Source organism: Henckelia pumila, chromosome 4, assembly GCF_033568475.1.
Source record: "Henckelia pumila isolate YLH828 chromosome 4, ASM3356847v2, whole genome shotgun sequence".
NCBI classification, from domain to species: domain Eukaryota; kingdom Viridiplantae; phylum Streptophyta; class Magnoliopsida; order Lamiales; family Gesneriaceae; genus Henckelia; species Henckelia pumila.
This window is the reverse complement of record NC_133123.1, coordinates 8062948-8078716: the sequence shown is the minus strand read 5'-3', so window position 1 is coordinate 8078716 and position 15769 is coordinate 8062948. Positions and strand designations below refer to the sequence as shown.

Genomic DNA, 15769 nt, shown 5'->3' with positions numbered 1-15769 from the left:
TATCCTAAAACATCAAAATTAAGTAATAAAAATAGACACAACTATGATTTTTGTAACTAATTTGTTAGTTATCTTACCGAAATCACAATAAAATAATAAAAAATATAGCGATTGACGGTTATCAAGTTAGGGATTAACGTGAAAACTCAAGAAGGGAGGAGGCAAATCTGTAAACCTAATGAAAATAGCATATATTAATTATTTTTATTATTTATTATATTTTAAATGGTCGATTCGATTTTTTCGGTTTTTTTAAATTCAAAACCGTAAAATGGACCGGAAAACCGAAGATATCAAAAATCAAAACCAGAACCGACCAAAAAACCATTTAAATCAAACCAAAAAAAACCAAAATTTACGATCCGGTCGGTTTTTTCGGTTTAAATCGTTTAATGCACACCTCTAACGCTCGATGAAGCCCATCAATATTGTTTTTTAAAAAAAATATAAAAATTCAATGGTCGGATCATCTCAACCATTATTTTAATTTTAAAAAATAATATTTTATTTAAAAAATTAAATAAATTGTAAAAAAATTAAAAATTAAAAATATAAAATCATGTGTGTTTTTATGTGTCTTTTTTTATTTATTTGTATTTTTTATATATAAAATGTGTGTTTTTTTGGATAATTATGTGTAATTTTTAAATTTAATTATGTTATTTTAAAATTTGAGCCTAACGCTAATATTAGCGTACTCATTAGCGATAAATAAAAAATCGCGTAAGATATTATAGATTTATGATAGAAAATCATGTGGGATACTTACGTTCTTCTGTCTTCTAAAATAGCTCCCCTAAACTATTTTTTAAATAACTTAAAATATGCCTTCCCAATTAGTGTGGTGCTTTCCCTTTCAAAACAGTGAATAAAAGTAGAAATATAAAACACACTTTGCGAGTAGGTATTCTAATTTTGCCTCCATAAAAAGTTCCAACCTGATTTATCTTCCAAACTAAAATATAATTCGAACCTATGATCACTAATTGTTGCGGATCATATATATATATATAGTTCTTTTATGGTGCCCAACACTATATGCCCATTTCATGCCCACCATGTACAATAGATGAGTTGACCGATATAATAGATGAGTTGACTTGTACATAATGGACATGAAATGAGGATATGTAAATGTTATTTACATAGTATTCACAAAAAGACAACAAACCCTAAGAAAACTATATCTCATACACATTCGTACAGTGGTCCTTGAATTAGCTAGTTAGTGGGTGACAGAAAGAGGTAATTATATATATCACAGCTTGCAAGACTGGTAGAGTAGAGTGGTCCTCCTAACTCTTCATAATTATTTCAAAATCTGTAAAAACTAATGTATAAAATAAATAATAGAATATTACTTATCACATGCGTATAGTTAATTGTACGATTAAACATTTACTGTTTACGGTTAGAGCAAAAGCTCACATGTCACTCCATCTATAATATGAATATCTAGCTGGTAAGTAAATAGTTCATGTTCCCAAGCCCAAACCCATCTCTTCATAAATCCACTAATTAGAAACCCAATAGGCCAATAGCAAGCCCCTTCTCATTGCAAGAATCTGAATGTGCTGTATGTTTGTTTTTTGTTTTTGTTTTTTGTTTTTTCGTTATTGTTATTTTAAAATAGAGAAACTGTGTTGGGAGTTAAAACCAAGTACTTGATTATTGGAAACGGGACAAATTGTAATTTTAGTATGGTAATTAAGTTGATTTTTTTGGATTTTAATCATGTAATTTTTTGAAGTTTAGTTTTCATTTTGTAACTTATATTTTTTTTAGGGTTTTGATCTTTTTTTAATATAAACTCGTCGAATTAATATTGTCCACTCATATATGTTACAAGACTAGAATTCAAAATAAGCTAACTTACAAAACTAAAATTACAATTTTTGGTGAAAAATAATATTATCCTCACATGAAAATACTCAAATCATGGCAGTAATGGATAGTAAATGGCAACTCAAAATATAATAGAGATTTCTACCGGAAAAATATAGAGTAAATGGAGAATTATAATTAAGTTAATTACTGATATTTTAGCACTTGATTATAAATTACCCACTAAAAATGGGTACTATCTTACTCAAGGTTCTAAAAAACATGAAACGCGGCGAAACGTCAAGATCAAGTTTTAAGTTTCACAAGTTTAAATGTCTTTAATACAAGTTTAAACGTGAAAAAACGTTTCAAGTTTTTATTAAAATTTTAATTATCTATTACCAATATATAGGCTAAATAACACACATATATAATAAATTTAATAGTAACATACAATTTTTCAAATGTTTAAAAGCAAAAAAAATATCAAAACTATCATTGTTAGCAATGTCTATGGCTAGACCGCTTAAAAAAATTTGAACATTATCCAGAACACAAAAATTTTGAAGAAAAAGGTTTTGAAAAATATATGATCGGATTTATTTATTTGATTTTGAAGAAAATGGTTTTATTTTGAGATTTTTAAATTGATATAATTTATTTAAAAAATAAAAAAATTATTTTTTTTTTACAAAAATCACGTTTAATCTCGATTAAACACGTTTAATCACGTTTAATATGGTCAACTTAGAGTTGACCGTTTTTTCCCGTTTTTACATGAATCTTAACGTTTTCATCACGTTTCACGTTTAATCCCGTTTTATCCTCGTTTAATCTCGTTTTTTAGAACAATGATCTTACTAGACTCTCGTTAACCCAAATTACACTCCGATCATTTAAATTCTCTAAATATTTTAATGGGAAAAAACTTCTCATAACTCGCATAACAAAACTTAGGTAGTATTTACACTCTAAAAATATATAATTATAATTTTTTTTTTCTTAAAACGAGAAAGCTAGTTCATATCTTTTCCTTTTTTTCCGATCCAAAAGTCCAAAAAAAATGGATTAAAAATTTAAATTGAATTAACGACTAATGGCTCCGATTTGATGCGTGTTAGTTCCAATGGAGGTATCGCCGCACTGAATCATAACCCAAACTACATGCAATCCGCGAGTTCACCCGATATAAATCTCCACTTCAGAATTTGAAAATAAGAAACTCATTCGCGCTCTGATTTCGAAACGCATCCGATCAAAATCCTCCTCCTCAACAAAAATGCTTGCATTCAAGTATGATTTAGTTCGAATAGTAAATCTTAATATCGATCTATGCTAATCAATTTATACAATTCCAGAACAATAGATAAATCATTATTGCGTTTCTTCGATGAATTTTGAGCAACAGAACTGAAGAGCAGAGCCAGCTGCAGCTCGTCCAGAGAGAAGAAATTGAAGATGAGGACGATTTGTTTGAAGCAATTGATAAATGTATGAAGTTATTTAACTGCTGAGTTTTCGTTCATTGGTTTTCTTAAATTCATATACGCTTCCTAATATCTAATGATCGAGATTTGCAGTTCTGTAATTCGCATAGTTTTTGGTGTCATCCAGTTTGTGCTCGAATTTTAACTGTTGAATTTATCCATATTTTATTTACTATTTGCAGAAGTTTATCGTTTAATTCTGTCATATAAATTTCATTATCTAAACATTTCATTTGTTGAATCTCTTCTGATTTTTTTTTCGGTGAGTTAAGTTGCATATGAAAATAATGTTTCAGGACGTCATTGTGCGATTAGTTGCTCATCTCTGTTTTGCGTCTTACATTTTCATGATGATTTTAAGAGTGCGAATGTTGATTTGTCTGGGACACAAAATTCCGCTAGATTTTGCAAAACTTCTTCTTCGCGCATGCATACTCACATAAATATGGTGGAAAAATGTTTGATCCTTCTTTGGAAATTGAATTTCAAGTCTTCATTATATCTAGGAGAATTTCATGAATAATATGTCGATGCGTTTGAGAACTATTTTTTGAGGTTAATGCAGTGATAGCTCATGGAATCAATGCCGGAGATGTGAAGAAGCTACAGGATGCTGGCATCTATACATGCAATGGCCTGATGATGCATACTAAGAAGGTGAAGATAGATAATCAAATGTTTTACTATCCTATGTATACCAATTTGCAATGAATTTAAATTGTAATTCTCTTCGTTATCTAGAATTTGACTGGAATCAAAGGACTGTCTGAAGCAAAAGTTGACAAGATCTGCGAAGCTGTAGAGAAAATAGTGGTTCGTGCTTTCATTTTACAATCGTAGTCCACATCTGAATAATTCTGTCATGGATCCTGATTCTGTTATTTTTACTCTTGCTTTCAGAACTTTGGTTATATCACTGGAAGTGATGCTCTGCTGAAAGTGAGATTTTTAGTTTCTTGGTGTTCTTTATGTAATAATTTCAAGTGTCAAATGACAGAAATTTGTTTAGAGGTTGATAGTCTACCATTTATGAGTGTGTAGAGAAAAGCAGTAGTTCGCATCACAACTGGAAGCCAAGCTCTAGATGAACTGCTAGGGGGTAACTATTGAATTCTTCCAATGTTTTTTCACTTGGATTTGTCTTTCACTGAATTTCTGTGAAATAATTCACATTTGGCTGTGCTTTGTGAAGGTGGTATAGAAACTCTGGCTATCACAGAAGCTTTTGGGGAATTCAGGTGACAATTAGGCCATTGTTCTTCCAACTTGACATAATCAAACTTCACCAACCAATAAAATTGTGCTGTTTAAATTGCTTTGTTTCTAAATTGCTAAATATTTAACTCAGGTCTGGAAAAACACAACTGGCGCATACTCTCTGTGTTTCCACACAGGTAATATAATAGTGAAGTCAGCCTTGTACCTTTCTTCCTACTAGCTTGTAAACAGAGATGTAATACACAACCTGAAATCTGAATGGTACATCTTCACTAATTTCTCTCAGTTTGTTGCTATATATGAATGTTGTGTTTGAACTTTGAATTCTCTGCATGACTGGAAGTGAAATTTGTTTGATTGTTCGGTCATATAATTTTGCAGCTTCCTACCAACATGAGAGGTGGCAATGGGAAGGTTGCTTATATTGACACTGAAGGGACCTTGTATGTTTCAGATTGTTTTTCTTAATTTCAAGATTAAACTTAATTCAGTGTGGCGATTGTTAAAAAAATTTCATATATTTAGCAATCCATGCTCTCCTTGCTCTTTCTTTATATTCCTTTACCGAATGAACTTTCAGCCGACCTGATCGAATAATACCTATAGCTGAAAGATTTGGAATGGATCCAGGAGCAGTACTCGACAATGTAAGGATAATGTTTTGTTCCTCAAAGTAATAGTTAAACAATTTGTTTGAGGGATCTCATTTTCAGCCTCTGGTTGTCTGTGAAAGATCATATATGCTCGTGCTTACACATACGAGCATCAGTACAACCTGCTCCTTGGTCTGGCAGCAAAAATGGCTGAAGAGCCTTTCAGACTATTGGTAAGTAAATTATGTCAGCAATGTTGAATCAACTTTTGTGGCGAGTATGAAGATTTTTGTTCCACGGGTGTGTTTGCTTATGTATCTAAAATGAGTGACATTCAGTTATCGATTCATTTTTAAATATATTTTAAGGGCATATCTCCCTCCGAGCATACAGGAAATAACATACGGAACATTGTTCCAAACATACTCTTTGGTATGTGCCGTAAGGAGTTTGCTTATTGGCTTTTTACTTCCAGATTGTTGATTCAGTGATAGCTCTCTTCCGAGTTGATTTCACTGGAAGAGGAGAACTTGCCGATCGTCAGGTTTAATCTAGCAAGCTGATACATTAGTTCAAGGTCGCATAGCTCCTGTAATAACAAAACTTCATAATTTCCAGCAAAAGTTGGCTCAAATGCTGTCGAGATTGACGAAGATTGCAGAAGAATTCAATGTGGCTGTGTACATGACCAATCAGGGTAAACTTTTAAGCATGATTAGACTCTCCCATGAACGTCAGACAAGAGTTTTAAGTCGTGACATTGATTCGTTAAATTGTTGAATGCAGTGATAGCTGATCCTGGGGGCGGAGTTTTCATATCAGATCCAAAGAAGCCAGCAGGAGGACATGTCCTGGCACATGCTGCCACCATAAGACTAATGTTCAGGAAGGGCAAAGGAGAACAACGTGTCTGCAAGGTGTTTGATGCCCCAAATCTCCCTGAAGCTGAAGCTATATCCTTCCAGATTTCGGTTTTAAATTCATCATTTCTATTTTTTTTCCATTTAAACTTTTTAACTTAAGCTCGAGTGTGTGTGTGTGTGTGTGGAGCTGCTGTGCAAATTACATGTTACACAAAATGTATGAAATTAGATATCGTCCATGTTTTCGATTTTTCTTGACGGGTACAAGTCTTCCAGATAACTGCTGGTGGGATAGCGGATGCAAAGGATTGAAGAGGTTCAAATTAATTCAGTTCCCGTCTTCTTAGTTTATCAGTCTTTGAATACACAGTCGTACGCCACACAAATTAGCTTGCATGTGTGATTGCTCAAATAAATCTTGTGTTGATAGTTCACGCACTAAACTTTTATTGCATATTACATCAATTCGCACTATTATTTCGAAATCTTTACTTCCTCTTTTTTTCGACATTTGTTATTATTTCAGATAGACCTAATTTTAATTTTAAAAATATGTTTTTTTTAGGGTAAAATTCATTTTGATACACGAACTATTGGTGAAATGTCAAATTGGTATATGAACTATTGAAAATGATTTAATTGGTACATAATCAATTTATAAAGTCAATTTTACCATTTACCTACATTATTTTAAAGTCTAATATTTTTGTTAAATTAAAATAGATACATATTTTATTTTTCAAAATTATTTTATTAATACAATTATAAGCATAAATTAATATTTATTTAAATTTTATATTATAAACAAGGGATCGTACTTATTGTACGAAACATTGTAAATATTAATTAATACAAACATGTACATATATATAACAATTGATAAATTATATATTCAAAAATAATATATATTAAAAATATATAATAAAAGATATTTTTAGGTTTATCTATGTTATAATTTTAGTATTTATATTAATCAAAATAAAAAAAATGATATATATGTGTCTTTTTCATTTATGATCTATAAATTTTACGTTGAATACTTTTTCGTATATAATATAATAATTAGTAAATATGAATTTATATTTATAATTATAATTAATATAATAATTTATATGACAAAAATATGTATGTGATTCAGTTAATCAATTTAATAACAATATTCACTTAAAAGTAATTTAAATAAAGGATAAAATTGACTTTTGAGTTTGATCATATATCAATTAAACCATTTTCAATGGTTCATGTATCAATTTGACATTTTATCAATAGTTCATGTATCAAAATAATTTTTACTCTCTTTTTTTTTTAAAACCAATAAAATTAAAAATGAAGATAACTTGAGCAAATACTTGATTTTGAAAAAGAAAAATCATGCAATCAACAAATTGTTCACTTTCTCAAGTCATAAAAAAACGTGCAAGTAACAAAGTATTTCCTTAGCTAATCAAGTCACGCATTCGGAATCGGACTCGTTCAAATGTATTTTCAATGTGTTTCATTTTTTATTTATAAACTATACTAGTTTCAGGCAACCATGTTTCAAATCAACGAAAGAAACCCACCTGAAGGTCTTTTATTATTCGAATTAGCAATAGCCGAGAAAAACATAACAGAAATAGATCATAATACATACTGACGGCTCCAAATCGAAGTGCCTTATTTTATTAATGTTTCAGTGCCATTCAAATGGCTGAATTCGGTATGCCACTAATGAAACAGAACAGTAAGAAACATTCTTTAAAGCAGGGCCCGAAAATAAGCAAGGCCTTGACATAAGATGCAACATCCAATATTAGTTCAGTAGTGCTGAGACCAGTTAGCATCGCTTCCAACTCTAGGCATTCCAGTTTTATCTTTCCGAGACTCTGCATCCACTTTAAAGGTTATACCACACACTTCCCCCGAACTGTCAACTCTTGGAACGGCCTTCAACTCATTAATGGGATGCTCGAAACTCCTAAGACCACCAGAGGAAGTGAAGAAGCAACCTGAAGATCAGACACAACTTATTAGATTTTTAATCGTACAAATCGAGCAAAAACAGATGGGAGGGGCAGATAGTGGTTGCAACTGAAAAACTTGGACATCATCGATTACTTTCGTCCTCAAAATTTTAAGTGCGTAAAAAACATAAAAGCATGTGATACGTTGATCCACTGTAAACCTCCACAGCTATGAACTGCATATTATACAGCTCAAACACACCACCCAAACAAAAGGAAAAAACACATCCTTAAACTTTAAGACACGGTACCTTTGGGAAATGGAGCAAAGGATTTGCCACAGCCTTGTTTCCCAACTTCTCCATCATTGCAAAGAACAAGATGACCTTCCGAATCAGTTCCCCAGAAAAAGGGTATGCTCCCATCAGCATCCTGTGTCATAAAAAACAATCTCAACATGAATGAAACACGTGCTTGCATATTCGCCCATACTTTACAAGAGGATGCATAATTTCTGAAACACCAGGTGTAGAACTTAATTTCAAATATTAGATAGGCGGCTGTCATTGAGACAGATGTGAACCATATACTAACGATATTCCCTCCCTTAGAACCGTAAAAATATGTGTATATCATAACATGCCAAACACAATAAATCAAACTTAATCGATATTAAGACTACTTACGGAAGCAATGAATGCAGTTTTTGAAGCACTGTCAAACAAAATGAATGCAAATTTCCCTCTAATATCTCTCACGACTTGATCTGCGGGATAAGGACCTCTATCCCTCAAAGTCCTGTAAGCCTCAATCACAATGATTACTTCATTTGCAGTCTTGTTTAACCCGTACTGCTGCTTAAGATGCGCAACATTCTCAATGTGCCCTTCAAACAAGCAGAATATGTCGTCGACAACTGCAAACAATCTGAAAAAAAAATGACAAAATCAATTGGGGAAATTTGGTTCTTTGTGGATGACAAGATCCAACCAATAAAGCCACTATCGATAACATTTTGAAGACTAGGTAGTATATGGCCCATGATATGGGTTATTTTAAGGATTGGACGTGTAATATGAGCAATACAGGTAATTTATGTATTGCGATTCAAGTTTGATTTTGGAGTAACCAGTGTTTCAGATTCAAACAAAAGCACGTAAGTAGTTTATAACTAAGACTTATATGATGGGTAAATGCACATGAAGGAAATAAAAAATTGCAGCAACTTGCAAACTTGAATTCATCTAAACAAACCAATGCCTAAATAACATAAACCATATGAGAAGATACTGAATTAATGACAAAATTCCAACGAAAAATTCTCAGCCAAAAGACAAACTAGACAACAAGTGATCAAGAAATTTGTAAATCTCCGAGAAAAGATTTTCTTTTGAAAAACAGAAAGACAAAGTCAAGACACAGAATATGGGGTTCAAGAAAATTGGGAAATTTGTGAATCGTATAAGATAATCAAAACGGAGGAAATGTGGTTCGACTGATATTAAACAATGATAAACATGACCATGCTACAACTAAAATTCGACACACATCCAGTTATCTTCAAGAAGCCAAAATATGTATCTTTACAGGAAGTCCTACTAAGCCACACTAGATATTAAATCTAATGCGATCTGCAAACAAGATGCTCAAAAAACACACACATAAATCACAAAAACCAACCAATTAACGCCACCAACAGCAGATCAGACTAGATCCATCGCCTCGCCCAGATATTAATCATTGCAAAAAGAAACAAAAACAAAGCCAGTGCTTGAGAAATATGATCGAGCGGACAAACCTCGGAAGAATAGGGTTCTGTTTATCGGAAGAATACGCCATAAAACCAGAAGAAGCGAGGTTGATGACGACGGATGCAGGGTGTACGGACGAGAAATGGGTCGCCAGAAACCCATCCTTGAGAGCGCAAACCGATTGAGTTTCAGAGTTTTGGATCAAAGCTTCTGGGCTCTTCGCCACCGATTTGTCGAAAACTGCCAACATTTTCTTGGTGTTACTGCAAAGATCAAGTTCGATTATGTGTGAGATTAAGTTGAGCGATCGGATGAATTTCTTCACTTTCCTTTGTTTAATTTGCAAGTTGATGAAAATGAGAAGCCAATCTTATGTCGCTGACGCTGCTTAAATAATAATAACATTCTTGAGATGAGTAAAGTTAGTTGACGATATTACCCTTACATTTTTTCATTAATTTTTTTTTTGTAAAGAAGAATTATAGACGTCTATTTTTGTAATTTCGTATGCACTTGGGAATTGGAGCTTATCCAAAAGACAGGCAGTGATGGCGTGGCAGCGACCGACATTTATGAATTTTTTTTTCGAGCAGAAGTACGTCCGATATTAAATTATTTAAGCATGAACTCAAGACGTGCTTGTCTCAAAGTAAAGAAAGTAATCAAATTAACTTAAATAAATTAAGAAACTAATCCTCAATCAGCGAGAATCGAATCTGAGACCTGGTCTCAGGGCCTCAGTCTTGGCCACTAAGCCAAGACCTCATTGGCCCGACATTTATGATTTTATAGTAGATTAAATAAGGTGCAAATTGCTCAAAAATTCCCAATGCAAACATGTTTTGCTCTGCACTCCCTAGTCATTTTTTTGTACCACATTTTTTGTTAATTTGTACCACATCTTGTATGATTTTGTACCATATTTTATATTATTTTGTACCACATTTTATGACTAGGGACCCTAAAGCAAAACATGTTTGCATTTGGAGATTTTTGAGCAAATTGCCCTTAAATAATACATCGCAGACGTGCTTGTCTCAAGCAAAGAAAGTAACCAAATCAACCTAAATAAATTAAGAAACTAACCCGTAGTCAGCAAGAATCGAACTTGAGACCTGATCTCAGGGCCTCAATCTTGGCCACTAAGCCAAGACCTCATTGGCCCGACATTTATGATTTTATAGTAGATTAAATAAGTCATAGACATATATAATCGAAAAAATATAATAAATAAATAAAGGTAATGGACAAATAATATTATCATAATCCTAACTTTTTATATTATATAATATTAATGAAAAAAAGTTGTAATCTTTGATCGACTTTCGTGATAATGAAATTCTCTTTTCTTTTTTGAGAGGATGAAATTCTCTTTTCACTAAAAAAAAAAAAAAAAAGAAAACTAAATAATGTGCTATTTTTTTAAGTCAATGCTGTGGGGACGGTGACGCGACTCATTTTTATTTAAATATGGAATTGTCTCTCATTTTGAATAATTGCACATTTCACAACCAATTTGGTTACGACAAGTTAATTTCTTAATTTATATATTCAATGTGGCCTAAAAAAGCATCCTCGATGCTACTTTTTTTCTCTTAGTCATCATAATATGATCGCATTTCACTCTCACTTTTCACGTTAATTAAACTTTTAAAATTTATGTTAGGATGTATACAAATCTAATTGAGAGTTCGAACTATCGGTTGAATATTAAAGTCAGATAACAAATGTTGGGAAGCAAGAAATGTGTGTATTTTTTAAAGATGAGTATATGTATGTATATATATATTATATTAATAACAAACTAAATCTTGCGAGTGGCTAACAAAACATCGAACAAAATAAATTTAGTATGAGTTCAACTAAAAAAAGATCAAACATAAATTAATTTGAATATAAATGAAATATTTATGGAACTGATTCGATTTATTTACGACCTAATTTATATGCAAGCACTATCTGAGAAACCACACATTGATTTTCTCTAAATTTCGAGATAATGTTGAGGGAAAAAAATGAAAGAAAAAAAGAAAGAACCAAACGCCACCATAAGTCTTTTTTTTTTAAGAAAAAAAATAATAAAAAGAAAATAATCATTGGTTTGCTTTTAATTTCACAATCCAACTTTCTATCCTCATCAAAAGTCAAAATAAAAACAAAACTAATCATTTAGGTACCGTTTGGTTCGAGGATAAGATAAATAGTATTTGAATAAATAATATAATGTAATATAAAATAAATAAAAAATGATAGTTAATATAGTATTTGATTTGATAGATTATAGTTTATGTTATTTGATTGATTGAATTTTATATGAAAATATTAAATTATCATTTTTCCTTTTTTAAAAATAAATAAAATATAAATAATATTATTTATAAGAATAATATAGTAATTTAAATTCAATGATTTGAATGATATAAATTAAATAATTAATAATTTGATTGATGTAAAATAAATAATTAATAGATGAATAAATAGTATAACGAGAAGAACGAAGAATTAGATAGAACAAGTTATACAAGTATTATTTGTACTTGTACCAAACAAGCCCTAACATATTTTCCAGCTCTTCTACACTTTCCGACATAATTAATTTTTCATTTGTCAAAATATTTTACGTTGTACCTTTTGTTATTATTTTAAAAAAAAATTATAATTTAACATATAAAATAACTAGTGTTTATAAGAGTTTATATGAAGCACTCATCACTTTTTTGTTAGCAAAGTTTTTCTAGCATGTCTTTAATATCCACAAGTACTCTAGCTCCTTGACCAAAACCAAAGACAAGAAACAGCCACAAACAAATTTTGTAGCGGCTAAACTCACTAAAATTCCATGAAATATTCCACATCCATCAAATCGATCCCCTAACAAAGCAAAGTCAGCTCTGTGATCAAAAGAATATCAAACATCTGATATACATATATATATATAGTTTTTGCCAAGCACGAATCACACCTTTAGTCGCCCTAACTTACCTGTCAAAAAACATCGAGCAACCTAGACTTTGAGAGCCGAAAATTGTCGTCCCGCTGACCGATCAAACACGGTCATATGCAAAGGATTTGCTGAACAATCTTCTGATGTATACAACCTGAAGTCCACTCACGAGAGCTAGCAGTATGTATTCCCCAACTGTGTAAAATATGACTCGCCTTCTCGTGCTCTCATTTACTGCACCAAGACAGACATGCATACATAGCGATTATTACACGATCAATGACGCATATTAGGATCGCAACTATCAACTTAATACGTACAATGTTGCAGCATTGCTAAAAGAGTTTCGAATTTCGATCAAGGCGTACATACATTGCATCATGAAACTGAGTATTTTCCAATAAGTGAGAGGCAAAATACACATGTGGCTATTCATGCAAGTAAAGATCTTCCAAAGTGCATCCAGAATGCAAATGGAATTTGAAAACACCAAAGGGTCTTACTGCGGCGGTGACGAGCAGCTCGCGCTTTCATGTATCTTTGCTCTGCCGTAACAGATTCTAGTGCCTCCCCAAGTTCAGCAATTTTAACATTAATGGGGTCCAAATGCTCTGAAATAAGAGAGGACAGAACGCAAAAACAGAAGTCAAAAACTATCAACATTGGATCAAAACATACAATTCAAAATAAAAACAAAGGCAACACAAATTACCATCCTTGGCTATGTTATGTTCATTGGGAATATGGCCAACATGAATGTAGAAAGACACTGTTTCTGGAGAGGAATGAGGGTTGTGAAAACAGAATTTGTACATTCCACTTGTAGGTGCCTTGAACTCAAATTTGTCCCCTGCTGTCCCTTTCAAATTGTGCACTATGTTGCCAGCAGGAGAAGTCACCTACACCACGAATCAATAAATGCATATGAGATAATTGAGTCTAATCGATTTTTCAATAGACTGTTGAAAAATCTGTTTGCCTTAATTATACAAACAATAACCAAGTTAGCTGGGAGTGGGAAAAAATACCGAATCTTCGTTATATCAAGGTTATCGTATCAAAAACATATTGACGATACCAAATTTTTCGGTGCGATAAAAGTATGAAATTTGAAAATTTCGGTATTTACCGAAAATATATATATAAAAAATTAAATATATATAATATTTTTAAACAATAAATGAATAAATTAAAAAAACATATAAGATTTTTTTCGATATAAAACGGTATATATCGATTACTGTACCAAAATTCGGCATAATCGATATACTAATTAATTATATGTACCCAAAATCAGTATGCCAAAAATATTCTAGGCCTGTCAATTCGCACCAACCCAAACTCACGTCACCCCGCCCTGCCTCGGCCCACCATCAAGCGGGGTGGAGCAAGGCGGCCCAAATTGATGGCGGGCTGAGAACTTGAGAATTGAGAATATGAAACGTGAAAAAAAACTTAAAAAACACATACAAAAACATTTATAAATGATATAAATATTTTAAAAATTCATGAACAATACATAATCATTAGAAATAATATAAGTTTTCAAAATTAATGAATTAAACATAAATTATAATAAATCATTTAAAGTTTATAAATCATGTATAAAACATTTCAAACAATATGTTCAAAACTTATGAAACATGCATAAAATATTTAAAATATGAATTATGAAATAATTTTTTTTTAAAATGCAAAAAGGAAAAAAAATTGGCTGACCGACCGCCTCGCGGCTCAAACTGACCCGCGTATTTCGGCCCGCCTCCAGACACGCTACCAAAAACATGACCCGACCCGCTTTTTTAGTGGGAAAAGGTTGACCCGACGAATCAAACCCGGATTGACTTAAGCATGATATAAAATTTCCTTATGCTATAATTTCCGATATGAGATTCAGATAACCACCACTATAGACTAAAGTTAGCTATGGAAACAAAATATTTCCTTGAATAAAACAGTGATTCACGCACATGCATTCATATACATACAGAGAGAGACGTGAATTTACAGAGAATTCAATGCCGGGGTGATCGGAGGACCAGAAGACATCGTGGTCTACAGCAATGAAGTTGCCGGAAACTGAGTCGCCTGAATGATAAACGTATTCGTACACACATTCGACGTTGTTTACCGTAACCATCAACGCCGATGCGCCGCCCAGAAAGATCAAAATCAGGAAAGTTGACACGGAAGCGGACGCCGCCGAGGCGAGGCTGAAGCTCTTCATTGAAGTGAATCGGTTCAATCGGAGCCCCGAGTCCACGTTTCGGGTTTGGAGGAAGCAAACGAGAGAATATACTAGTATTTATGTTTTCTTTTATTATTTTCTTTCGGTCATTATATAGTGATTTGTTGCTCCTGTGAGTAGCCTGACGTGGGCAAAGACTATTGGATCATACAACGCGGCTATTGATGACATGTAATTATAATCTTTTTCACAATTCCAAAAATTTACTTTAGTAAAAAAAAAATGGTTGATTTTAGAAGAACGTAATAAATTTTTTGACTGTGGTAGATTACTGTTACATATATATTACAACCGTCCGGATTATTTTGTCTTATTTTTTTCTTCATGCAGATTAAGAAAAAAACATTGTAAAAACAAATCTTATTTTATCCATATTCACGCATTCAAAATATAATTGCATAATTTTTAAGATGTAGTTTATAGGGGTATATTTATAAAGTGTAAAAAAAATATTATCCCTATTTCATGCATTCAAAAAATGGTTGCATAATTTTTAAGATATAGTTCATAGGGATATATTTGTAAAGTGTAAAAAATTATTACTAAATATGTTGTATGCCAATATATTTGAGACAAATAAAAGAGATGTCACCTATATAATCGGGATGAATGGAGTAATAATTTTTTTTAAAACTTGATTTCTCAATTAAGTTAAGATTTCAATGTAAATGATTATTCAATCGACATAAAAGTTAATCAAACTAATTTAATTTTTAAAGAATATATTCAATCTAATAATTAAAATAAATGAGAAAATAAATAATGTGCCTGCACATATTTTTTTTGAAAAAAAAAATATTTATTTTACTCCTCTAAATTTCCTTGTTCTTTCTTTATTTTTATAATTAACTAGTATTTCACCCGTGCGATGCACGGAATATTATTTTAATAATTAATG

General features: G+C 31.8%; 3 protein-coding genes across 3 annotated transcripts; 1 reads left to right on the top strand and 2 right to left on the bottom strand.

The window, feature by feature from the left end:
- Positions 1–3221: 3221 nt before the first annotated feature.
- Positions 3222–6297, top strand: LOC140860441 (meiotic recombination protein DMC1 homolog; the record flags this gene model as incomplete). Its single annotated transcript, XM_073263454.1, is given in 14 exon segments — positions 3222–3315; positions 3877–3968; positions 4053–4124; positions 4212–4250; positions 4353–4410; positions 4504–4549; positions 4660–4705; positions 4911–4972; positions 5110–5176; positions 5263–5355; positions 5598–5666; positions 5741–5819; positions 5909–6085; positions 6236–6297. Coding segments are annotated over 14 exon segments (1056 nt in total), but the record flags the coding sequence as incomplete, so codon positions are not given.
- A 1321-nt stretch (positions 6298–7618) lies between these two features.
- On the bottom strand, positions 7619–10024 carry LOC140865319 (stem-specific protein TSJT1-like). Its single transcript, XM_073269917.1, has 4 exons — positions 9727–10024; positions 8615–8855; positions 8240–8360; positions 7619–7973 (listed from the first exon to the last, which is right to left on the bottom strand). Exons 1-4 carry the CDS (start codon positions 9927–9929, stop codon positions 7783–7785), a joined length of 756 nt encoding a protein of 251 aa, XP_073126018.1. The 5' UTR covers positions 9930–10024; the 3' UTR covers positions 7619–7782.
- Positions 10025–12505: 2481 nt separating this feature from the next.
- Positions 12506–15023, bottom strand: LOC140866942 (transmembrane emp24 domain-containing protein p24beta3-like). Its single transcript, XM_073272003.1, has 4 exons — positions 14632–15023; positions 13336–13522; positions 13127–13234; positions 12506–12857 (listed from the first exon to the last, which is right to left on the bottom strand). Exons 1-4 carry the CDS (start codon positions 14848–14850, stop codon positions 12724–12726), a joined length of 648 nt encoding a protein of 215 aa, XP_073128104.1. The 5' UTR covers positions 14851–15023; the 3' UTR covers positions 12506–12723.
- Between the last annotated feature and the right edge of the window lie 746 nt (positions 15024–15769).

What these genes read in the sequence shown, in the direction of transcription:
- LOC140865319 (XM_073269917.1), bottom strand. Translation starts at nt 9,929, where the DNA reads ATGTTGGCAGTTTTCGACAAATCGGTGGCGAAGAGCCCAGAAGCTTTG. An exon ending in CAGAACCCTATTCTTCCGAG is followed by an intron (nt 8,856 to 9,726) that starts GTTTGTCCGCTC and finishes TTTTTTTTTCAG; the next exon opens with ATTGTTTGCAGTTGTCGACG. An exon ending in CTTTGCTCCATTTCCCAAAG is followed by an intron (nt 7,974 to 8,239) that starts GTACCGTGTCTT and finishes TCTGATCTTCAG; the next exon opens with GTTGCTTCTTCACTTCCTCT.
- LOC140866942 (XM_073272003.1), bottom strand. Translation starts at nt 14,850, where the DNA reads ATGAAGAGCTTCAGCCTCGCCTCGGCGGCGTCCGCTTCCGTGTCAACT. An exon ending in ACCCCGGCATTGAATTCTCT is followed by an intron (nt 13,523 to 14,631) that starts GTAAATTCACGT and finishes TTCGTGGTGTAG; the next exon opens with GTGACTTCTCCTGCTGGCAA. An exon ending in ACATAACATAGCCAAGGATG is followed by an intron (nt 13,235 to 13,335) that starts GTAATTTGTGTT and finishes CTCTTATTTCAG; the next exon opens with AGCATTTGGACCCCATTAAT.